Source organism: Rhineura floridana, chromosome 3, assembly GCF_030035675.1.
Source record: "Rhineura floridana isolate rRhiFlo1 chromosome 3, rRhiFlo1.hap2, whole genome shotgun sequence".
Classification (NCBI taxonomy): Eukaryota; Metazoa; Chordata; class Lepidosauria; order Squamata; family Rhineuridae; genus Rhineura; species Rhineura floridana.
In genome coordinates this window covers 171,702,645-171,729,679 of record NC_084482.1, presented here as the reverse complement: position 1 = coordinate 171,729,679, position 27,035 = coordinate 171,702,645, and the positions used below count along the sequence as shown (strand labels likewise).

General features: G+C 39.3%; 1 protein-coding gene across 4 annotated transcripts in view; it reads right to left on the bottom strand.

Annotated features, from left to right (window-relative positions):
* Window positions 1–27,035, bottom strand: part of PDZRN3 (PDZ domain containing ring finger 3) — a 284,005-nt gene that overhangs the window by 247,589 nt on the left and 9,381 nt on the right. For 2 of the 4 annotated variants that reach the window (XM_061618595.1, XM_061618597.1), the window contains exon 1: window positions 18,160–18,238. Coding sequence is in view for 2 of the 4 variants with exons in the window: in XM_061618593.1 (XP_061474577.1) it covers window positions 18,160–18,267; window positions 23,014–23,100 (195 nt within the window). In the remaining 2 variants the exon portion in view is untranslated. Of the gene's footprint in view, window positions 1–18,159; window positions 18,268–23,013; window positions 23,101–27,035 lie in introns of those variants that run through there. The other 2 variants (XM_061618593.1, XM_061618594.1) reach the window with 2 other exon arrangements.

The following is a 27,035-nucleotide window of genomic DNA, read 5'->3' as shown; positions in this document are numbered from 1 at the left end:
GACTGAGAGTCAGTGACTGGCCCAAGGTCACCCGGTGAGCTTCATGGCTGTGTGGGGATTTGAACAGTGGCGTCACTAGGGTTGGTGTCACCTGGTGCGGTAACTCATGGTGTCACCCCCATGGACCTCCTCCTGTACCAGACCATACAGAATCCTTAGTAATGTTTTTTGTACTAATGTCACTCGTAAATCGTAACTCCCATATACCACTGAATGTAATGGCAATAGTAGTGGCATAAACAACTAGCAAAATTAAAATTACACCTTTAAATTACAATATCATACGCACAGCTCAAATTCTTGCTCTTATTACTAATGGGAGTTAATTATCTTGCATATGCCCATAGTAAATTTTCAGATACTTTCAGACCCTCAGCAATTTTCAAGTGGTCTATGTAGAAGAAAGGTTTCGGAACCCCTGGAATAAGACACCTGCTTATGTCCCTATGCTGCTCTCTCCCCTCATTTAGGTGCCTGGGATGCATGCGTGTGGACATACCTCCTTACAATTATGGAAAGTGATTTTTAATAATAAGTCTCCAGACACAAAGTTACATAGGTATTTATCAGTTGTTTAGTAGAAAATTCAGAGCTGCAGGGTCCCTTCATGATAGTTACAGCCACGTACACCCTTTTTTGCTCCTGGATTAAGAATGAGATCTTTGTTAACGCATTCTCTCACAACAACAAACATCTATAGGAGCCAATCACCATGAAAGTGGAGAGCATTAGCAACTGAGAAGAGTCTTCTTACTGGCTGATTCACCTCCTTTCACTCTGATTGGCTCCAATCTGCAGAAAAGGCAAGGAAGCATATCAGAAGACTCTTCTCAGTGACTAACACACTCCCTTTTCATGCTGACTGTAGGATGCTTGGAGACATAGGGACCCTGCTCCCAAAAAAGCAGAGGGACTAAGATCCCCTGGGCAACTACCCTCCTGGTGCTTATGGACATGACCGTAATATATTTTGTGACGTGCAAGTTCAACATTATTTATTAAGTGTGTTTAGGATTACACTGATGGCATTCCCAAATATGTACTTTCACACAGACTTTGGTTTTCCATAACACAATATTTGTCCAACCCTCCACACTTGGGGGGGCACTACTTCCACACCCCTTCCATAAGCACATCAAAGTTGCATACACACCTGAACCAAGACCCAGAAAAAAGGGCACTCAAAACAAAAAGGTAATTACAGTGGCTGAGTAGATCTTGTACAGTGGTTATACTGACTGGGCAGCCACTATCCTTCACATTTTACAAAATACTTTTTGCTATACAAAGATTAAATTTCTGTGTATGAAAAAGTAATATATGAAGTGGTCTCAATAATGAGAAAAGTAAACAAGTGAATGGTGATCCAAATGTTTTTCATTCTCACGTTATGAAGCTAGCTGCCAGATGATGTATCACCTTCACTACACACGTAGCGTAGACTGAAAAAACAGCACCCAAGCCACCACTCAATATGTGCACGTGTTCTTTCCAACATGAATCTACTGGTCTCAAAAAGTAATGTGTGACAAAGTCCTCAAACACCTTATAACATGCCTCAAACATGGTCTCTTGTTCTACCAGCATGCCTTCACACCATCACTTTGCCAAAACATAAGGATAGGTAAATTGCTTTTAGGGAGGTTCATAATTATGATTTCCTATTTATTTAATCTAAAAATATTTAAAATACATAAAAACAGCCAGGGGAAGATATTGGAGAAATATAAAATAAATACAAATAAAAAAGGGGGGGAGGTGAAAAGACCTTAAATGTGCTACTCACCATCTCTCAGCCTATCCTCCCCTCAGGATGAAAACAACGGAGAACCATGACCACCCCCAGGAAGAAGGGCACACTTAAAATGTAGAGGAAAACATCATCTACAACCATAGTATGAAATCAAATACTTATTGGGACACAGTATGAAGAAATATTTATATAAACATGACTATCAAATATGTTTATGAATTACACAATCTTTAAATATATTTATAGTGCAATCCGATGTTTGTTTACTCAGAAGCAAGTCCCAATGTATTCAATGGGGCTTACTCAAACTGGGAAGTGTGCAGAGAACTACAGCCTCAAGTGATAAGGAACTTGTTCTTTCAACTTGTTCTTTTAAGTTGAGACCTTATCCAAGTCTGAGTCTGTGTTGGAATTGCTTTTTAATATGTTCTTAAGCCTTCTTTTTTTAAAAAAAAAAATGTTTTTTTTAAAGCTTTTAAAAATATTTTCAAAGATGTTTTAATATATTTTAAAGTCTGTTTTTATAATGTTTTAAAGTGCTTTTAGTGCTTTTGTTTGCTGCCCTGGGCTCCTACTGGGAGGAAGGGCAGGATATAAATCACATAATAAATAAATAAATAAACTTCATTCACCCAACCCAAAATTCAGAATCATGCCTCTTTAGGCTGTTTTCCAACTGTTTATTCTTGCTTTATGGTTATTGGATTTTAAATGGCTTTATTTCTTGTTGTGAGCTGCCTTGGTTTCCAACCCTACCTCACAGGGGTGTTGGAAAGACTACACACACACACTGCAGATGTATAAATACATACAGCCCATATAGTAGTTTATTGTCAAACCAGTTGGTCATTGCAGAAAAATCAGTATTAGTTTTTAAAAAATCAGTATTAGTTTCCTACAGAATAAAAACTGTAATACCTAAGTAAGCCCTGCCTACTTGCTTTAAAATAGGACTGGAGGAGGGAGGGACAGAAAGACAACACAAACACAATTCTTTTTTACATTCACTCCAAAGTCCCATTGATTTTCAGCACATTCATAACCAAGTCTATTCAAAAGTAAATCCTATTGAATTCAATGGGATTTACTCTGGAGATATGGGATTAGCAATGCTTTTACCCCCACAAAAGCAAGTATTGGGAAGGTTTTCAAAACACTGCCCAGGATCTGACTCCTACACATAAGAGGGGAAAAAACTGAAATATATATACTTACCCAATTTATGAGATTTTCAGATAAACGGGGGGGGGGGAACCACCATTTTCTGACCTTGCAATGAGGTTTACTAGACACTGCCACATGTCAAACAAACACTTCACTGATTGGCTGCAATCCTGAACGGGTGGGGTTAAAGCTACGACGTGCGATACAGTAGTTTAAAAAAAGATTTAACGGGGGCAGCTGACGTTTTTATGTATATCTCGAGAACCGGACCACCTAGAAACTTAATTTTTTTAAAAAATTAAAGCTGAGAGTCACCCCCCTCTGATGGGGTCACCTGGTGTGGTCCGCACCCCCCGCACCCCCCTAGTGACGCCACTGGATTTGAACCCTGGCCTCCCAGGTTGTAGTCCTAGCATAGGTAAAACTGACCATGAGGGAGCAGAAGGGGGAGGGCCGAGGGCAGAGAGGAAGGGGAGGAGGAGGAGGGGGAAGGAGGGAATTGGAAGGGGATGGGGAGAGGAAGGGAGGGATGAAGGAAGGGGGAGGGAAGGGGCAATAGGGAGGAGGGGAGGACAGGTTTGATCATTTGCATGCTTTCTGAGTTTAGTGGGATTTACTCCTGTGCAATCATGCTTAGGATAGCTGAAACTGACCTGGGGGAGGGAAGGGTATTGGGTGGATGGGCACTGGACAGAGACGAAGCCCTTTTCCTTTCCAAAAGGAAAACATTGTGAACAGTATCATTCTTTTTAGGGTTTCCCCCACCTTTTTATTCTACAGCAGGCACATGTAGACTCCCACCCAAATTTAAACCAAAGCTGTCCCTGGCCATATTCACACCAGATCTTTATTTCACTTTAGACAGTCATGGCTTCTCCCAAAGAATCTTGGGAAGTGTAGTTAGTGAAGGGTACTGAGAGTTGCTAGGAGATGCCCTGTTCCCCTCACAGACCTTCAATCAGAGCAGCTGACTGTTAAACCCCTCTGGCCACTGGAGCTCTGTCAGTGGAATAGGAGTCTCCTCTCAGCACCCTTCACAAACTACACTTCCCAGGATTCTTTGGGGGAAGCCATGTCTGTCTAAATTGAAATAAAGGCCTGGCCTGGGTGTGGCCCCCTGATTAGGCAGGCCAAGCAGTTGTGAGTCTGGCTTTTAGAACGCTGATGGTTCTTACCAAGCATGCCCGGCCTTATCATTGAGTTAAATGCTAAATTTCTTAAATTAATTAAAAATCAGCCAGGCATTTTTTAAACTTTCAAACTGCAAAAGATGAAGGTCAGAGTATGGGGCAAGGTCAGTAATAGGATGACAGGTACTCTGTGAACATGGCTGATTTTTAATGAATTTCAACCGATTATAAGAACTCTGACAGAAAAAAGTCCAAAAGGGATCTGTTTTTTTTCTCTTGTTGTTACACTTTGAACTCTCAATTCTCTGACTGTTTTGTGTATAGCCATGACAATTTAGAAGGTTGTTAAGCAAGCGTTTCTGAAGCATCAGAATGGCATGGGGGTGTTTTCAATTTAACATTGCAGAATGCGAAAAATCCATGCTGACTATAGTATACAGCCACTCTTGTGGCTGTATAATGTGCAACCTAACCCATTTCTAACCCTCTTGATTGCATACTTCTTAAACATCATTAACAGAATATTGTACTTAGGAATGACATTTGGTTTTGTTGTTATACAACTATGAATGAACTACAGAAATTTTAAGATTATACCCATATAGTAAACATGCAACATATATATGAACAGAACAATACATATTTGAACTCAGTTCTGCCAAAATCTACCTAAGTTTGCACTAAACTCAGGAGTCTAGTTACTATTTACACTGATCTAAATGCACTTGCAGAATTCCAAGTTTTTAAATAAAATGAAATATATATTTAAATACATTATGAATAGCAGTGCTTGGAATATTTAATAACTTTTTAACTGATTTGCACTAATTTTATTCATATCACTTCATACAACTGACATGGTAATTTACTGCACATGTAATAAATTAAGGATGATTGTGCCTGATTGCCCAATTATTGTGATATGCATGAACTCCAAAATGATACTACAGATAAAGACCTCTGAAGTGTTTGCTCTGTAGAGTCTCAAAAAGAATATTCAGGCTCACAAATTAAAATCCAACAGTTAAAGCATGATGGTTTTGGCTTCAAATATGGAAAACTGAACAGGGAATTATATAACATTAAAGGAACTAATCCAGATGTGAAAAATTAAATCCTTAGATTTTTATACACTCAGTATCTCAGATGTATGTTTATAAACTCAATGTAGCACAATTTAGATGGTACTTTATTAGCACTGTTCAAAAGTATTTTATCTTGTGCTAACAACAGAAAGGGTCCCAAGCTATGGTCTGAAGGCACATGAGGCCACCACAGGGTCGAGTCTGGTCAGTGCCTGGATGGGAGGCCACCTGGGAACCATATGTAAGCCGCCTAGTCTTTCTATCACAGAAAGAAAAGTGGGGTATAAATTAATGAAATAAATAAATATCCAATATAGGTGTGTGTGAAATCACTGGATTACTTTTGCTGTTAATTTCATTTTCCACCAAAGGAAAAAATCACTTGCCTGAACTGAAATTCATTCAGTTCTCTGCACTCCTGTTAATTGCTGTCTTAATTGTTCAGTTAAATCTGTCCTAGTTGTTGTTGCACATGCATTTTCCCACATGCAGTTACATTCCACCATATGTTTTCTAGACTCAATGTTACATTTGTGTATGCATATATTTCTGATCCATGGTATTCAATAGAACTTCAATATAACATACGTGATGTGAGGAGTCAACATTCACATTCTAAGCTATCATTAGTATGAAAAGGTTACTGTGTACTCCCCAAGGTTATAAGAGATTGTTTGGCACAAAAGAACGAAACATATTTAGAGGCTTTCTGGATAAATGTGTTACGGATTCATCAAAAAGTATGTAACTTCCAGTTATTTAGGCAATCTTATACAAACTTGTCTGGGAGCAAGTCTCTCAATGGAGCTTCTAAGGAAGAAGTAGAAGTACAAGATTGCACTGTCAGCCTGTACAGTAGGGCCCCACTCATTTGGCGGGTTATGTTCCGGACCCCCGCTGTAAAGCGAAAACCGCTGTAAAGCGGAACTCATTGAATAGAATGGTGCACAATGCTTGAAAACAGCTGTAAAAGCGGAACAATGGCTATATGAGTAGGACTTGCATCTAATTGAGACAGTTGTATTAGCAAATTGCTGTAAAGCAAAGTGCTGTAAAGCGGGGCCCTACTGTAATTCTAGAAACTGAACTTATTTTGACTGAATCTCAGAATTTAACCCCAGACCTACTTTCAAAGATGCTAGATGACAACTCTACTAACTGTAGATGCCTTCATGAAATACTTATTAATGTTATGGTCAAGAAACGTCAGGTCGCTTTATGGGTGTTGGATCTCTCAACATTATGATGGGAGTAAACTGAACAGTACATCCACGAACATTCTGTGTATTTTTAATACCAAGGTTGGCAGTGTTAACAACAGTGAACTCATGGATTCAGCAGTATGAGATTCAGCAGCACTTCAGTACACACAGTAGCACTGTTAGTCCCTTTTAGTATCTACAGACAAATTGAAAAATCTCATTTACAAGGTCTGAACTCCTCGGCATTTTTCCCATTGTTGGCATGGTATGATTTTGGGGAGCATGGGGAGGAAAGCAGTTGGGAGGCACAACTAGAAAGGTCTGTTTCTTTGCCTGGTCTGATTTCTGGGGAGGAGACTGAGACACATGCAAATACTTGTTTATCATAAGCAAATGTGCCATGCAAAGTTATATTTTAATAAATGGATATAGAACACCCAGGCTTGATTTCCTTCTACATGATTACAAGTTTTGAACCCATGCACACTTTGTGCAGTAAGTGAAACCAGCTCCTACCAGATTTAGGAATATAACTGAAGGGTGGTATAAAAAAATTGTAACAAATGGGACCTGAAACAAAATGTTGCAATGTGGAGTTCTGTCCAGTCAAGAGCCTGTGCCTTCATCCACAATATTCCTTTCCATCTTCTGCCCTCCCCCCAAGCATTCCATGTCCACTGAGCATGCTTAGTGAGTGTTCGGAGGGCTGTCCCCTTAGGATTTTTTAGTACTTTTTTTGTACTTTTGCCAGCTTGAGTTCCCCCAAGTGTACTGGTACCTCCCCTCTTATTTATTTATTTATTTATTACGTTTCTACACCGCCTTTCTTTTCATGATAGAAACCCAAGGCGGCTTTACATATGGTTCCCAGGCGGTCTCCCATCCAGGCACTGACCACACCTGACCCTGCTTAGCTTCATCAGGGTGCTGGCCTTATGTGCCTTCAGACCATAGCCTGGGACCCTCTTGTTCTTTGGGGGTGCTGTGTTTGCTACATTAGGCACTCAGACTGAATTTCCTATATTATAAATAAATAAAAGCCTTACAAACTGAATGACTAACCAATGCCAAGTTTGCCTTCAATAGGTGACCAGCCTTTTCAAATACCAATTTAATCCTTACAGATTAGAACTTCTGCCATTATGTGTTATTTCCAATTTATAATGCTGGGGGAAGGGGGGGAAGAGTTGGGGAGGGGACAGTCCTGCAAAGTTACAAAACTTATACGTTCTGGTCATAAAAGACTCTCATTTATCCATGGCTTTTTGGAGACTTCTGTGGATGCCTAATTACATCTTTTCTTATTTAAATAGATCCATGAGAGAGATATTTCTAAGTCCCTGTGGAAGTAAAATGCCCCTGGCACACAATGAATCTACATGCTGTGAATTTTCTATTAAACTGAGTATAATATGGACTGCTGTTAATCTGTGAAAGGTCCCCATCTAAGGCTTGGCTTCCAGGTGCTCTACTTCAGTTGTATCTTTAAAAATAGATGTTTAATACGACCATTTCTGCTGGAGAACAGTATTCTCTCTGTTTGGATTTTTTTTCTTGTCACAAGTTGATTTTCTCCCTTTTTGTGCAGATAGGAACTGAAATATAATAATGAAGAAGATTCAATTACAACTCCATTGTTTGTTTTAAGTCTAGCAAAACTCTGTTTGGTTTTTCTTTTTGTTTTCTTCAAGTTGGACTAAAGCAATATCTAAGACTGCTTCAACCTAGAGAATACATTTTTAAAGGGGGGAAATGGACCTGCTTTCACTCTGGCCTACAGATTTTTCTTGTTATAAATCTATTACTTTTCTGTTTCATCATCTGTCAGTTTGCAACATCTAGGCTTTAGCTCAGATATGAACATTCTGCTCTTTTTTGCAAACACTGTTAATAGTTCAAATACAATCCTTGTCCCTACGAACAATATGATCTCAAACCAAAATCTAACCTACCACATTTTATTTATTTATTTAATTATTTCATCTATATCCTGCCCTTCCTCCCAGCAAGAGCCCAGGGCGGCAAACAAAAGCACTAAAAACACTATAAAATATAAAAACAGCCTTTAAAATACATTAATACAAAACATCTTTAAAAATATTTTTTAAAAGCTTCCAAGACATCTTATAAAAAAAAAAAAGGTTACATACATATTGTTTTTTAAAAATGTTTAAAAACATATTAACAAGAAATTCCAACACAGACGCAGACTGGGATAAGGTCTCAACTTAAAAGGCTTGTTGAAACATAACATGGGGAGGGAAATATTTACATATAAACAGGCTTTTTTTATTCCTGAGTTATATGATTTATGCTACCTTCAGTCAATCAGTGGTGCAGTGCTGTACTAAGCTGTGTTTCTGGAGATTGAAAAGAACCTTAAATCAATCATTGCCTTCTAGTTTTTAAAATAATACATTTTGAAAAACTTGTGTGCTTGTGGATAACAGAGAGAGGGGGAGAGAGAGATACTGTACATCATGTTTTCAAACGTTGTACTTTTCAGGCGTAAGTGATTTTTAACCCTCATGACTCGTTCTTGTGGTCTGTGTACATCAGTACACTTGGGTTTTTTTCATGCATTTCATTCTGAATGTTTTCACTTACAACATTTATAATTATCATTCTGACATCACTGTATATTTGGTGACACGACTTCACCATAATTATGATTCAACTATCAAGACAGAATCATTCCATAATTTGAACCCACTTATGTTGGTAACAGGAGGCAATGATAAAGGTCTGATCATTTAAGGTGCGATCTAAGCAAAGGTAAGCATTTTTAACTCTTTAATTTTAGTGCAAGAGATGTAAGCACTAATTCTCCCACTGAAACCAGCATGCTTCAGAATTCTTCGTTATATCTGGATTGTGTCATTAGAGTCTTTTTCTTGCTTTTAATTTGTTTCATGTCACATCTGCCCTTTGCGGTTGCTTGCTACTTTTGGTTAAATAATGGCATATATGATGTTTTCATCTATGAGATAATATTCACCTTTTCAAATTATACAGCCACAAGAGCCAGCGTGGATTTTTTGCATTCCGCAATGTTAAATCGAAAATACCCCCACACCATGCTAATGCTTCCCATAAACTCATTTCAAAACAAAACCTTACAAAACTTATAGTCCTTGAATTCAGAAACGTTCATGGCGATACACAAAACAGTCAGACAGAATCAAGAGAAGAGATCCCTTTTGGACTTTTTCTGCCAGAGTTCTCATAATCTGTTGGAATTCATTAAAAATCAGCTATGTTCACAGAGTACATGTAATCCTATTACTGACTTTGCCCCATACTCTGACCTTCATCTTCTGCAGTTTAAAGTTTTAAAAAAGCACAGCTGATTTTTAATTAATTTAAGAAATTTAGCATTGAACTCAAAGATAATGTTGGGCATGCTCATTAAGTACCATCTGTCAGTGTTCTAAAAGCCAGACTCACAGCTGCTGGGCTTGCCTAATCAGGTGGCCACAGCCAGGCCAGGCCTTTATTTCAATTTAGACAGTCATGGCTTCCCCAAAAGAATCCTGGGAAGTGTAGGGTGCTAAGAGGAGACTCCTATTCCACTGACAGAGCTCCAGTGGCCAGAGGGGTTTAACAGTCAGCTGCTCTGACTGAAGGTCTGTGAGGAGAACAGGGTGTCTCCTAGCAACTCTCAGCACCCTTCACTAACTACACTTCCCAGGATTCTTTGGGAAAAGCCATGACTGTCTAAAGTGAAATAAAAGTCTGCTGTGGATGTGGCCAGGGACAGCTTTGGTTTAAATTTGGGTGGGAGTCTACATGTGGTTGCTGTAGAATAAAAAGGTGGGGGAAACCCTGAAAAAGAATGATGCTGTTTGCAATGTTTTCCTTTTGGAAAGGAAAGGGGCTTCCCCTCTGTCCAGTGCCCACCCATCCAATCTCCTCTCCTCCCCTCCCCTTTCCTCCCTTCTCCTCCCCTTCCTGCCTGTTCCCCAGGTCAGTTTCACCTATACTAAGCCTAATTGTACAGGAGGAAATCCCACTAAACTCAAACAGCATGCAAATAATCAAACCTGCCCTCCCCTCCTCCTCCCTCCTATACCCTCCCTCTTGCTCCTTCCCTCCCCATCCCCAACACTTTCCAATCCCCTCCTCCTCCCCCTTCACCCACCATATGCTCAGAGGCACATGTTGCCCAGTTCTTCCCAGCTACACAGGAAGTGGATTGCGGACTGTGAAAGACCAACCCAAATTGTGTTTGCATTTTGACAAATTTGTAGGGCAGTACAATATATATCCGAGAGGTGGTCAGGTCTCCTGCTACCCTGGTGCATTCACTATAGCTGCCCAATTTCCCTGCTTTTTAAGGTTTGATAGAAATATCTGCTGGCTATAAGTATGTTCCTAAACCGCAAGTGAATATATGAACATTATTTTGAAAGTACCAACAAGGTATCGTTTTCTGGCTGATATTATACAGATTATTATATTAAATTAATGCCCTTGAAGAATTAAGGTCATTTATTTAATAGAACTGTAATTAATAGGAGATTTACTATAGGGAATTGAAACAGCACTTAGTTAAACTAAGGAATTTGCTCTCAAAATGTAGTGATGGCCACCAACTTGGATATAAAGAGGATTAGTCTCAAATCATAGTGTCATTTTGCAGATTTTATATTTGTACCTTTGAAGTGCCCAGAAGTAGATCTGGTAGTATTCCATTTCCACATAATGTATAGGCTCTGCAGTCTTCCAGAATATCACAACTTGCCTTTAGTTAATCAGCATACTGTTATGAGCATGGGGGTTGGGATGGATGATTCCTGTGGGTCGCCTTTCCAGCCTCTGATTTGGAATCCTGTGCCTTGGAATGCGGAACTCTCTGCTGGTCAAATGAGTCTTTTGTTAACCAAATAGGTTGGCCAGGTAATATAATGGGCCAATCAGTTGCCTAGCAATGGTGAATGGGCCAGGGAGACCCTTTTGTCATTTAAACTCTGCAGGGGAGCCTCCCCACCCCACCCCTAGCGGCCAGCAGAAGTTGTGCTTGTAGTTTTTAGTGTGGCTAGAAAACTGCTGGGAACTGGAAGGCAGGCAGAGAGAGACTGGCTCTCTGCAACATGGCCTTTGGGGTGCCTCCTGCAACCCAGATGAGAAAGCTGGGTATTGGACTGCTGATGCCTTGAACCCCTCCATCCTTGAGCTCAGGTTGGAATGTGGGTAAATAAACAAACCATATTTAAAAAAAAACACTGCAGTCTCCGTTGATATTTTTCCCAAGGAAACCAAATCCTGGGCAAGCGCAGGGACCCCCAAAATCTCACCGCTCGGAGATTGGGGTAGGCGTGCAACAATACCAATTAAATAGATTAAAGTTTGCAACCGTGCATACTTAATGGCTTATCTTGAACACACCAGTCTAAGTCACTTTCTCCTTCCTAGTGCAGGGAGAAACAAGCCATGATCCCTGGCTTAGTATTGTATCCAGAACTAGATCTTACGGCTTGCTTCACTCTAAACAAACCATGACCTAGAGTTGTGCTTGGTTTACAGACTGTGACCTTTTTTAGTGAAACAAACCACAATCCGCACTTTGAATATAATGCACACTAGTGTGGAGGAGTGAAGTATGCCAGATAGGCATGTTCATGGAAAAGCAGGCATTAAACCAGGCAAAGCTGTTGCTATGTGTACTTTTAAACAGCCTTACTTTATATGCAGCTGCAATAAAATCTACAGACATCAGAGATTTTGATTTCCACACACAACAACTGCTGATGCATTCAGTGGAACCCGAACTGCATCTTGCTATTTGAAAGATAGTGCTTCATCTTGCCATTCTACACACTGGATTGCGATCTCCACACTGCTAGTTAGCCACGGTGATAAAACTAGAACCCAGATCAATAAATATAAAATATGTATCAATTGCTCAGCAGAAGACACCTTTGTCAATTCATTAATAACTACAGTGACATCACAATTTCTTAGCTCCACATTCTTTCCAGCTGGACAAGGTCACCTTTGAAATGCATCTTTGCCCTCAGACATTAGATTGGATTCTGTGAGGGAGTTCAGACAGCGTTAATGTGTTTGGACATTAAAGAGATAAAACACAGTTCAAACATTCAACTATCTCAAGCTCCCTCTTCCTACTAAGACTATCACAATGCACAGAAGGTAACTTATATAGGCATCACGAGCCTTTGAAGCCTGAAGATTTGTGCAGGACTGGACACATGCAGGAAATTGATGATAATGCTAATAAAATGACTAGCTTGGTTTTCTCCTAGGACCACTATTCTTATAACATTTTGCTGTACGCACACAAAATTCTAACTCTACTCTTTGGTCACTCCATACTCTTTTAAGGCGCTAATTGTGTAAGTCTTACAAGCTTTCAGCAAAATCATCACCACCTGTTAATAAAACAGCACATGTAAACTGCCCTTAATTTGTAGAGATATTCCTTTTCTGTTCCATGGGTATCACTCAATAATGTGAGCTTGGTAACCATAGAGGTGGGCATGTATGGACCAAAGCTAATCAGTACACATAAAATTGTGTAGTGGTTTACAAGCTTCTCCTTAGTAAAAGGCAACACACCTGTACTGCCATATTGACTGCTGTTTTATTTTTATCAAGCCCCTACACTCAAATATGATGAAAAGATGTTTGTCAAATCTATCTGTCCTGAGTAGGAAGGTATCCATTGGAATTATTAACATCCCTGTGTTCCAGCAGAATTGGAGACTATAGCTCCAGTCCTAAAATCACAATAATAGGTCCCACTGAATTAAACAAATTTTATTCCTGAGAATAGGAGCCAGTGAACTCAATGACTTTTTTTTCTGAGTAATATGCATAAGGTCATGCTACTGTAGTCGATCATTTTTAAGAAAGTTTAAGACGGAACAGATTTGAGGCTTTAAACTTAGGTTGACAGAGAACCAGAAGAAATATGGAGTGTAGTCAGAGACATTATCAGGGAAGAATGCAAAAAGGCAATACCTCAAGTTAAAAAGAGAGAAAGACCTCAATGGATGACTGAAGAAACTCTTAAAATGGTTAAAGAGAGAAGGAAAGCAAAAGCAAAAGGAGATAGAAACACAGTTAGAACCCTAAATGCAACAATACAGCGACTGGTATGTAGTGACAAAGAGAATTATTACAACAGTTATTGTATAGAAATAGAACAGGACAAGAAAAAGGGTAGAACAACAGCCCTATGCCAAAAGATTAGAGAAATTAAAGAGAAGTTTAAACCAAGAGTAGGGATGCTGAATAAACAACAGGGGAACACACAGGGGGAGATGGAAGCAATACACTGAAGAACTCAATAAAAGAGATCCCAGGACAACAGATTCATTCATGGAGGAACCGTCTGATAAAGAACCAGAAATTTTAGAATGTGAAGTGAAAGCTGCTCTTAAAATACTTGGAAGAAACAAATCACCAGGAACAGATGACATACCAATAGAGTTGCTACAAGGTACTGAGACTGAATCTGTCCAAATTTTGACAAAAAATTGTCAATATGGAAAACTAAACAATGGCCCACAGACTGGAAGCATTCAGTATGCATCTCAATTCCAAAGAAAGGGGATCCCAGGGAATGAAGCAATTATCGAACTATTGCCTTAATATCCCATGCAAGTAAAGTAACGCTTAAGATTCTACAACAAAGGCTCTTACCATATATGGCGATGTTTTTAAAGCTTTTTTAAAAAATGTTTTTAATGTTGTTCTGTTTTAATGTATTTTAAGGTCTTTTTATGATGTTTTGAAGTGTTTTTAGCGTTTGTTTGCTGCCCTGGGCTCCTGCTGGGAGGAAGGGCGGGATATAAATCAAATAATTAATAAATAAATAAATGCCAGATGTCCAAGCTGGATTTAGAACGTGAAGAGGTACCAGAGAACATATCGCAAGCATACGTTGGATAATGGAACAGACTAAGGAATTTCAGAAAGAAATCACCCTGTGCTTTATAGATTACAGCAAAGCCTTTGATTGTACAGATCATGAATAGCTATGGAATGCTTTAGAAGAAATGGGGGTGCCATAGGATCTGATTGTCCTGATGTGCAACCTATACTCTGGACAAGAGGCTACTGTAAGGACAGAATATGGAGAAACCGATTGGTTCCCAATCAGAAAGGGTGTGAGACGGGTGTATTTTATCACCCTATTTGTTTAAATCTATATGCAGAACATATCATACGGAAAGCGGGATTGGACCAAAATGAAGGAAGTGTGAAATATCAATAATTGATGATATGCAGATGATACCATACTACCAGCAGAAGCCAGTAATGATTTGAAACGAATGCTGATAAAAGTTAAGGAGGAAAGCACAAAAGCAGGACTACAGATGAATGTCAAAAAGACTAAAGGAATGACAACAGAAGATTTATGTAACTTTAAAGTTGATAACGAGGACATTGAATTTGTCAACGATTATCAATACTTTGGTACTGTCATTAACCAAACTGGAGACAATAGTCAAGAAATCAGAAGAAGGCTAGGACTGGGGAGGGCAGGTATGAGAGAACTAGAGAAGGTCCTCAAATGTAAAGATGTATCGCTGAACACTAAAGTCAGGATCATTCACACCATGGTATTCCTGATCTCTATGTATGGATGTGAAAGTTGGACAGTGAAAAAAGCAGATAAGAGAAAAATTAACTCATTTGAAACGTGGTGTTGGAGGAGAGCTTTGCACATACCATGGACTGCAAAAAAGACAAATAATTGGGTGTTAGAACAAATAAAACCCGAACTATCACTAGAAACTAAGATGATGAAACTGAGATTATAGTGTGGACACATAATGAGAAGACATGAATCACTGGAAAAGACAATAATGCTGGGAAAAACAGAAGGGAGTAGAAAAAGAAGAAGGCCAAACAAGAAAGGGATTGATTCCATAAAGGAAACCACAGACCTGAACATACAAGATCTGAACAGAGTTGTTCACAACAGATGCTATTGGAGGTCGCTGATTCATAGGGTTGCCATAAGTCGTAATCGACTTGAAGGCACATAACAAAAAAGATGTTATAACAGAGGCATCATTCTTATGGTGTACACACTCATTTATTCCATTGCACTCATTTCTGGTCAAATTAGGTTTGGCAGGATTCTGAGGGCCTAACCCCATGTTATGTTAAATGGGCAGCATAAAGCTACATAATTTTTCTTTAATTACAGGCATGGGAGATCCTAACAACAGTCTTCTCCAGCTGTGATCTCAACAAAAGTCATCTCTCACGTACAGGAACTTTTGTTTTGTAAGCCTTGTAACCATGCCCAGGAAATGTGTGTTGTCCATACTGTGGTTAGGGAGGGAAGAGATAAACCTCTCCTCCACAAATGCTGTGATCCTGGTCAGAATCAGGGCCCTCTGTACTTACTATATTTATTAGATGCTTTTCTCACCTAAGTGACCCAAACCGTCTTACATCAAAAATCAGATAAAACACACACAATCAATAAAACTTAAAAATGCATCAATCACAAAACAAGCACAATAGTCAATCAAAACCTAAAAACACATCAAACGTAAAAGTCTGAAGGACATGTTTACTGGATTTTTCCCAGTAACAGAGGCCAGGAATAGCCACATCACCACACATTAAGGGCCAAAAGCCTGGGTGAAGAGGAAGGTCTTTGCCTGGTGCCTAAAAATCAGTACTTGTAATTAATTAAAGAAAACTCAAAGATGTTGCACATGGTACATATTTAGTATAATATATAGTTTGGCCCTTAGTCATTAAAAAACCCTGCAGAATCTTTTCACAATGGATGAAAACAATACATTGCATTAAATTGTGCTCACAGATGTGCGTGCATTTTTTGTTTTTAAAAAGCAGTTCTGGCATCCCAATCCAGATTGTGACCACAATGTGGGTGAAGGGAGGGATTAACACTTTCCCCCTCATGAAAATTCCCTCTGATGCTGCTGTTTGCAAGCAGCTTTGTGGAAGGTAATTTTTGTTAAGATTGCAACATAGACTCTAAGGCAGGGGTGGGGAACCTCTGGCCCTTCAAATGTTTCTAAACTACAGCTCCCATCAGCCCCAGCAAGCATGGCCAATGGCCAAGGATGATAAGAGTTATAGCTCAGCAACATCTGGAATGTCAAAGGTTCTCACCCCTGCTCTAAGGATTAAACCACTCTCCAGTTGCACCACTGTCTCAAAGTTGGGCTCTGCAATTGGTGTTTCCAAACAACACACAAACAAATGCAAATATGCATTTAATATAACATATTGTTCAGCTCTTAAGACTGTAATCTGATTGTAAGCCCCAGGGAACATGATGGGACATATTTACAAGTAATCATGCACATATTATACTGATAGTGTATATACTGCAGACAATGCCTTTAGTATTCTGAAGGCGGGGGGACCTAATGACTACTGTCTGTATTCAGCCTTCATTTGAAGAGTCTTAAGAAGGGAAATGTCAGGAATCTTCCTATTCAAGAGAGATCAAGACGTCTAACTCAGGACAAGAAGAAATATTTAGAACCCATTTTATCTTGTTTCACATACAGCTTTATCAACTTTATTTCTTCTCATGGCACATATCTATCCCTCCATGCTGCTTCTACATATAGCACAGCATGATTGTAGATGACACTCTTTTCTTAATCAACTATATAATACTTATAAACATCTAAGTTCCACTGCTTCAAGAATGAGTGAAGGGTTTGAAAATCGTTTCAGGTCCTAAAGTTCTATAACGTTCTACACAGAAAGGATTGCACAATTCGTATTTTACTTCATAATTGATTAAAACTTTAAATCTGGTGAAATATTTGTAAAGCTGCGCGTGCTCTGTCTTATTTCCTTGGCTCTTTTAAACATGCTTTGTAGCACAAAATATTCTCTATAATATTTTCTTCTCTTACAAAAAACTGTGAACACAATTTACTTTATAGCAAATATATATCACCCTTTGCCAAAAGAAAATCCTTAACAGCTGTTTATTGCTCATTTGCAAAACATAAGAGCAAAGGAATTCCATGTCTTTAAGAAACTTGGCTGTTCCATGCTATCTTTGGCAACAAAAGTAGCACTTATCTTTCTTTGAACAATAGTCCCCCTAACTTTCCCGCTTTTACAACAATTAAAGAAAATCAACAAATTCTAACTCTAATATAGCCAATTAACTGCAATTAACTGCTTTCCGCTCCATAAATCAAACATTATCCTTAACAATAATGAGAAAAAAGCTCGACCTATCATCTTAAGCAATGATCTTGACAACAGGAACAACTTTTTCAAGAAGTAAAAAATGTTAGGAAAATGGGAAGAACTCCAGACTATGAACTAAAACAGAGTGCACAGTAACCCTTCAAGGAATTTCTCAGGAAAGCTCATCACAATGTGCTTTAAGGCTCACTTAACAGAGGCTTCTGTCCTTTATCATCTGTTCAAAACATTTTGGTTCTCTTGAAAAAAAATGCCTTAGAAACCAATCTAAATAAAGTCACAGTTCTCACAACAGATACTTGTCTTCACATATGGTTTTAACTAAATAACTTGAATGTCTCCAACAGCTTCAGAAAGAAATAACTGCAGCATACCAAGTAGATGCTAGCTTCTCAAAATGCCAGGACATGCACATACCTTCCATAATCAGGCTTCTATATTTAGATAAGAACTATACCTAAAGCCAGGAAGGTCAGCATTGAAGCAAGTCAAGCATATTTGAGCTGCCCTGTCTTCTAGCCTCTGCTACCCATGTCACAACTCTCCCAAGCCAGAGATGTATAATATCCCTTATACAAAAGAATAGAGACGAAACTCTGCCTATTAAAAATGATCCGACAAAGTGTTCTTACTTCAATAATCCTGTCGTGAATCTGCAGTCCTCCTTCTTTGGCAGCAGGCCCACTGTCTGCTATTTTAGAGACAAAAATTCCTTCACTAGATGAGCCATCTTGATTGTCCTTTAAGGAGGCAAAAGAAAGAAAGAAAAATGTAAACACTGGTTTACATTGAAGCATGCTGAATTCATGGCATTGCTCATAATTTAAGCACTGAATGCCATATGGATGTTTGAGTACACCCAAACCTTCTATGGGTAAATGCCAAATCCAATCACAGATGGGTAGGTGTTAATTTTGCCATCATTCATTCATTACAATTTATTAAATTTAATTAATAAATAAATTCAAAGATTTTGGATTTTCCAGATAAACTGAAAGGGAGGAAATGTGTATGACTTGTGTTCCTCTGCCCACACTTCTGGTCTCATCTAAAGACAGAGATGGGAGGGAAGAGAGCACCACATTTCCCCACATGAACCTGCCTGCCAATTAAGATTCTCATTGGATCTCCAAGTGCCTTTGGATCTGAAACATCTGGTTACGGGACAAAGAGCTTTTTCTGTGGTGGCACCTAAACTATGGAACTCATTCACCAGATATGTTTACCTGCTCTTATATCTGCTGGGTGCCAGGGACAGTCCTCCTCTTCCAACCCTTCATAGTATTTAAATGTAGCTTGCTGCCGGCCACTCCCACATTTTAATTGACTGATTTGCTGTTTTTAAAAATCTGTTGCTGTATTGTTATTTTACTGTTCTTAAAAGTATTGTATTTTATGGATTTATCATATTTTTGTCATCCAAGTGAAAGGAGGAATAAACTCAAGTAAAGAATGGAGATTAAAGATGCATTTATGTGTGTGCACATGTGTGCTCACGATTGCTCAGGTCATGAGAGAGTGCTGTTGCACCCATGTCCTGTTTTGTAGGTTTCCTATAGGTAGTAAACAGGATGCTGGACTATATAGGCCTTCACAGTGATCTAGCATATATACTTATGAGAGTCAGGGATTCCAGTCCCCTATTGAAAGATGCATCCTTAGTGAATCAGACAGAGGACATTTGTTTCATTCTGAGAAAATTGTGCTCCTTCTCAGAATGGGAAGAGCAAAGGACGCTCATACTATGTCTTCATCATTTCTCTGGAATGTCTGCAGTGGTTCTAGATCTCAGGCATCCCCTTCTCACATTAACTGTATGAAGAGGTCTCTACATGATTAAGGGAAAGCAGGGCCAAACTGCTAGTCCCACCCCATGTTGAGTGGCTTCCCCTCCAGTCCAACTGCAGCAGGAAATCCTATGTGTTCAGACCTCTATGTGCACAGACCTCTGTGAGAACTGAAACTGTCAGGGATCAGCTGCTGGGGAAGCCTACATATGTAGTGGGCTACACAGGTAGGATTGCCCTCTGCAGTCATTCATACTCAATGCATGGTTTACTGACATGGCCTAGTGCCACAGCCACACTGCTTCTTCAAACCTTTCAAGCAGTTAATCTACAAAGGGGGCACTTGTCTCTGAAGTATTTAGAATTTCCACTTTCAGTATTTTTGTTTGGTTTTCAAGATGTTCACTGATATTTTTTTTTAAAGGAGGAACTTCCCAGAGGCATCTATCTGATCACTAATGTTAACACAGCATTGGACTGCATGTTAGTTTGGTCTGATAGCTGGGCAGGACAATTAAATAAAACTGGCATATGTACAGCCTTCTCAAATGTACTGGTACTGTTGTCTACTACTTCTTCATCTGAACAAGCAGCAGCCATATAACACACTTCGCCATTCTTTGAATAATCTTGTGGGTTTTTCATCACCATATGCAGTATCTCAAATAGAGTCTTTCCAGTAACGTAAGGAGGCATTATGTACAAAAGTCTAAAGCCTCAACTACTATTTTATAGGCTGAGCCTGCAGATCTCTACAGGAACCCAGAAGGGACAAACTAGAAACATGTAAAGCAGAAACTCCCCTAAGGGCTGCTAGTACACATTACAAGAGTAAAAGAGGAGATCTAGGCCAGCAATGCTTAATTAAGTTGAGGATTGGACCAGGTACTTCCTCCTTTGCCTCTCAATCTCACTGATGGCTGTTTCTGTTAGTAATAGAAGCTAAGAGAAGTGTACAGCAATATTTCTCAGTTTTTGAACTTGATTTACAACTTACCATACTTTCCAGGACTATCTCCTCACACCCTGTGGCAAGCAGATATTAAGAATTTTAGCAGGACTGCTCTCTCCTTCCTCTTGCCCCCTTTTCATGCTCTCTTTTCCAGCTATGGGGCCCATCCAAGATAGATCTACAGAACAACAGAGCAGCTCCTTTCTCTAGCTGTAGCTTGCAGAGTTCCCAGAAAGAGTCTTCTGAGGAAACCATTGCTACGTTTCCAACAGCAGACAGCCATCATTCACATATCTTCTACATAGGAATGTAGCATGCTGCCTTATACCAAATCAGCCCATTTGTTCATCTAGCTCAGTCCTATCTACGCAGGTGCTGAGGAACCTATGACCTTCTAGATATCACTGGGCCTTCAACTCCCATCAGTTCCAACCAGCATGGCCAATAGTCAGGATTCACGGGAGTTTTAGCTTAGCTACTTCTGGATGGTCACAGGTTCCCCAGCACTAGACTAGCCTACACTGACTAACAGCAGCTCTCCAGGATTTCAGACAGGAGTCTACCCCAGCCCTACCTCCAGATGCCAAAGAGTGAACCTGGGGAACCTCTGCACACAAAGTATGTGCTGTTCCACTGAATTATGGTCCTTCCCCTTTTGCAGTAGTACCATGACCCATAGGGCACCTCAGTCCAAACTAGTGTATAAGAGCAATAGGAAAAGATGGAGGACACACAACAGAGGTAACGCTTAGAGGGCTGCCTAATAAGGAACAACATTTAGACACTGGCATTGATACCACCACAGCTCCTTTCTATTATTGGATCTAAAGATTACAATACAGATGCATCACTCAAGACCTCACAGATCTACATGTAGAGCATCTGCCTTGCCTGCCAAATGTTCTAGGTAGGGCTTGGAAAAGTTCCTGCCTGGAACACTGAAGAGGCACTGCCAGTCAGTAAAGACAATACTGAGCTAAGGGACCAATTGTCTGACTTGGTATAAGGTAGGTTCAGAGGTAAGCTGAACCCTGCAAGGTAGCTTTGGGGAACTGCTGTACAGTGATGAGCTAAAGGGAAGGCATTCTATGAAAATCTTGTTCAGCATAAAAAAGGATTCCCCTTTCTGTAAAATGATTGAAAAAATGTTTCATTGTTAGCATAATTTCCAATTGGCTAGAACTGTCAATGTGTCCAGTATACCTGAACACTGGCTTCACTCTAAATGGGCTTCATTTGCCTTAGCAATGTCAGATATAGTCAGATCTAACTGGCTACACAGGAGTCTTAACATCATCATATCCAGCACAAGATCTCTGACTCGTTAATACTTATGGAGAAATTGAAAAAAATTGGTAAAATTACAATAATCAGTAGGGAAAAGGGGGTAAACAATGGGTGCAAACAGTTGAGAGCAATCATGAAATTATAGGAATAAGAGGGGGTTCAGATGGGCTTCAGCACCTCTGAAATCACTACTAAAGGCAGAAAGCAAAATAGGCAACATACAGAGAGCCAGTGTGTAGTGGTTAGAGTGTTGGACCGGGACCTGGGAGACCATGGTTCAAATCCCCACCCGGCCATGAAGCTCACTGGGAGACCTTGGACCAGTCACTGTCTCTCAGCCTAATCTACCTTACAGAGTTGTGAAGATAAAATTGGGATGGGGAGAACTATATTTGGATGCCACCTTGAGCTCCTTGGAGCAAAGATGGGTTATAAATTTAACAATTTTAAAAAATGGTTCAACCCTGTTACTTTACAAGCAAGCTGTTCTAGAAGTACATCATTTGCACATTTTAATCTTATTTTTAAAATATAGAGTTGAGAGTTGTTATTCATAATGTCCCCCCACCCCAAAAAAATCTGGGTCTGGCAACAGAGCTTTACATAAATTTTGTTCATTATCGTCTATTCAATTCACTAAAGATTCTGAATTGTCTGTATTTCCATTGGGCTGTAAAATGGACAGCCTAATATGTAATAATTCAGTGATTAAGTATATGGCAAGAGGATATATTTGTGGTCGAGGTTGCAATCCTGTTCACGAGTACCTGGGAATAAACTCTTGGCCAAAATGGAACGTACTTCTGAGTAAACATACATAGAATTATGACAGAATTACACTGTATGTGGCAATTCCCAGCCCAATCCCATCTGTAATTATATACCAGTGAATGAGATAAATCTATCAATCTACTTTTGTTAATTGGATAAACATCTTTAGGGACTTTTAGCAGCATCAATGAGACTACAGAGAAGTGTCATTAAAATGCTGCTAAATACAAGGAAATGGTTTAATTAAAGTGCATTAGCCAACAAGCGTGCCAAATTCTTTAAAAGTAAAATAAACAAACCTTTAATATATTACAAGGCAGCCTTAGAGGTCTGCTGATTTTGTTCAGATAGCATGACAACAACCAATAAATATGAATAGTTTGTTTTAAGTTACAGGAAGCCCAAATGCAGGGCAAGCAAAACCTGAAATGAAATCATGGGGTCTCAAACAAAACATCATCCTATACACAGGCCTGGTTTGCACATAATGCTAAAGAAACTATAGCTTAGCGTGAACACATGGAATCCCAGAGGAAGGATTGAGGCTGTTCCACTCCTCCGGTCCTCCTCCTGCTGCGCTGCTGTGAGCTAAATCATGGTTTGGCTTAGCATATTGTCCAAATCCCCTGAAAATATAGCTTGTATCAATGCTAATAAGAAAGACACATATGCATTAATGATTAACATACCATACATGGCCGACCACCAATAATATTAAATCCAAGAGACCCAGAATCACGATGAAGAACAAGTGTCAGTGCTTTAGTCTCTTCACCCTATAAAGAACAGGGAAAGTCAATTTAACCCTTTGAAGACTGGCACGTTCAGGATAGGTTTTACATAATTAAAATGACTTTAACAGCTAATGTTTGATGAGGGCTCATTCTACCAGTAAGTACTCTTGAGTACCATAGCTGCATGTTCACAGATTTCATGGAAAATTATTTGTTACCATAGTTTCTTGAAGGTTCAAAATCAGATTTTTTTAAAAAAAATCAGTTCATATTAAGGTGAAGCCACCACTAGTTCTTAACATCCTGAACTTCGTACTGCTCTGAGATAGACAAAATCACAGAATTAGTAATGGGAACTGATGATTGTGTACATGCTGTTAGCAAAAGCAGCTGTCTTCATCTCCGATCTTTCTTGTAAGGGAAATATAAAGGAATATACTGGGGCACTGGTGACAAAGAAATCTCTGCTGGTGGTACTGGTTACCACAGCTCGCCTCACTGAGATGAACATGGCTGGAGGGGCACCTTCAGCTGTAATGGAGTGAATACAGCTGGCCCCTCCACCATAGATATTCACAATGCAAGATCTTCTTCCAGTCCTCTCTCTCTTGCTCCTTCTGCATCAGCATCCTGACAGTGTGCATTTTACTTATTGCTATTACATTTGCAATAAATCTGTATGGATGTGGGAGGGAAAGTTTTGTAAAAAGGCAATAGAAAGCAAGAGATACAGGAGGCATCAAGGATGATAGTAAGGCTCAGCAATGAACAGCAAACAAAATTAGAGAAGGTATTCAGAGGAGAGAATCTCCAGATTGAAGACTGATTTTCATAACCCTTTTTACATAGAATCATAGAATAGTAGAGTTGGAAGGGGCCTACAAGACCTTTAAAATGAGTGTTGAGTTTGATACTCCACCACAGTATCCACAAGTTTAGTCATAGTAGCCTGATCCACATAAACCCTTAAAAAAAAAAAGGCCTGGATTGTCCATTTTGCCATGTTTTTACAAGTGAAGAAAGTTTGTCAGGAAGACCATGAGAGTTTCCAAACCAAGCCGTTTCAATCTGCTGCAGAGTTTGTTCCCAAATATAGGAATGCCATTTGCTGGCATAACACCCTTTCTCAACTCTCAAGGGAGAGGCCATAGCTCAGAAGGAGAATGCATGCTTTGCATGTGTGAGGATTCAAGTCTGAGCTCTTGCATCTCCACTTAATAGGGTATCAGGTAGCAGGGCTGTGAACAACTTCTACTTGAGACCCTAGAGAGCAGAGTTCAAGACGCACTCCACTCAGGGTTGGCATTACTGGGCTAGATGAGCCATTGATCCGATTCATTAAGTGGCAGCATTTTATTTCCTGTGAGAGTTGGAGGATTTTCTAATACTTTTTAATCTCACACCAATAATGCCAAAGAGTACAACAACTGATCAGCTACTCCATCCACTTCTGTGCCAAAGAAAGTTCACTGACACACATGAAATGGCGCTAACCAAGTAGAACCATGCAAAACAAATGAAATCAAGCCCTATATATCTGGAGAACATAATATGAACTGGTACAGCTCAGTAACCTTGAGGATCCCCTCTGGTTTTGCATAAAGATAAAAAGTTTTCTTCCAGCTTTGCTTTGAATCTGGGGTGGAGTACCTGCAGTCCTCCAGATATTGTTGGACTACAACTCCCATTAGCCTGGCCAAAATCATCAGGAATGATGAGAGTTGTATCCCAAAACATCGGAAGGGTAGCAGGTTGAGGAAGGCTCCCTTAGACTGTTAAAGGCCCCCCTGAGCATTTCACTGAGTAGCAAACAATCTTTCTTTTCTGTTTCTGGCAGCATCTTCAACACATCTACCACCATACCTATCTTTATGCCTCTGTCCCTGCCCACCCACCATCCACCCCACCAAGCAAGTTACCACAAAGCAGGATGGGGTATTCGAAAACAAAACAAAACACCAACAACTATTAGTCTTATTGTGTGTTAAGAAATAACAGCCTGATCAAAAAGATTACTGAAAGCATGGAGAATACTTATGTCTACCACAATTGGCTTTGGATCAAGCCATGCATGGCTTGTAAGTTTCAACTGTTTGGATGTCTGGAAGAAGTCATATATCCCTCAAGTCACTATAAGAGTAAGCCTCCTGCTTATGACTTAGCCACAATAGTAAAAACATGATTGGCTGGGTGTACTTTTCACCTTGAAATGGCACATAATGAAAATAATAAAAAAAATTAAAGCAAAATACATTGTTGTATATTGAAAAGAGAATGTATATTATATCTGAAATCAAGTGCCTTTGAGATCAGTACTATATTTCACTTAGGTCTTTGTTATATGCAAATACATCCTAACCCCCTATCAGAAGTGCTCCTGTTCAAGGTTCTAGGCAGCCAGCCATGCCTTCCTCCAGGATACTATAAGCTGTTTAAGTGATCAAGCAAGGCAATTCACTCCCCCCCTCCAGCTTTCTATTGTTATTTTCCAGCGGATACTCAGTATTTTATGGTACCTGTTCACCGCTGTGTATGCTCAGTTCTTGGTAGGCTGTCCCTCCTGCTCCCAACCCCTTTATTATATATGGATGATGATGTGCTGGTATCTTTAGCATTTGCTACTGACAATCACACACCTAAGTAACTGCCTCGTTGACTTTGAACTTTCACAACCTATACATTTTCTATTCTAATATTGCCTCACAAAGGTGAAAATGTTATCAACACAGAAGAATTTGAGGAAGTTATTTTACATGTCTGGTTTTCATAATCAATTAATGGCATAAATTACATTGTTATCTAATAACGTAATGCAGATGTTAAACCTTGCCCCCCCTTTTGTATGTCAATGTGAAGCTGTCAGTCAAATTATATTAATTCTGAGAAACATTCTGCTGAATTGGTCAAGCCATTATATATTTTCCTGTCACTACTATGAAAGAAAAAGGCCCAGAGCCAAAATCAGCTGGTATAAAATATAGAATTCTAGAGACAACTTGTAAAATTATATACCAGTTCATACTTTGGACAATAATGTTGTTTAGAAGTAAAACAAGGCGCAACATATTCTTATGACCAAATCCTAATCATATTTACTTACAAGTAAGTCCCACCTATTTCAATCAGATTCCTTTTCCCATAAAGGAAGTACATTAATTTATATCTCATGTATAACATTTATTTTATTTATTTGTTGCACTTGTATACCGCCCCATAGCCGAAGCTCTCTGGGCAGTTTACAGCAATCAAAAACATTAAAACAAATAAACAATTTAAAAACATATTTTAAAAACAATTTAAAACACAATTTTAAAATTCAAAACAATATAAAAACAATTTAAAAACACATGCTAAAATGCCTGGGAGAAGAGGAAAGTCTTGACCTGGCGCCAAAAAGATGACCGTGTTGGTGCCAGGTACACCTCATCAGGAACATCATTCCATAATTTGGGGGCCACCACTGAGAAGGTCCTATCCCTTGTTGCCACCCTCTGAGCTTCCCTTGGAGTAGGCACCCGGAGGAGGGCCTTTGATCTTGAACGTAGTGTATGGGTGGGTTCGTATCAGGAGAGGTGTTCCATCAGATATTGTGGTCCCAATTTATTTATTTTATTTATTTATTTTATTAAATTTCTATACCGCCCCATAGCCAAAGCTCTCTGGGCGGTGTACAAACTAAAACTTCCATCTACAATTAAAACACATATTTAAACAATTTTAAAACTACATCCAAATTTCAAAATTGTAAACATTTTAAGACAGACAAAAACACATATTAAAATACTAAATACTAAAATACTAAAATGCCTGGGAGAAGAGGAAAGTTTTAACCTGGCGCCGAAAGGATAGTAATGTTGGCGCCAGGCGTGCCTCGTCAGGAAGATCATTCCACAATTCAAGCCATGTAAAGCTTTATAGGTCAAAACCAGCACCTTGAATCAAGCTCGGAAACATACAGGCAGCCAATGCAAGCGGGC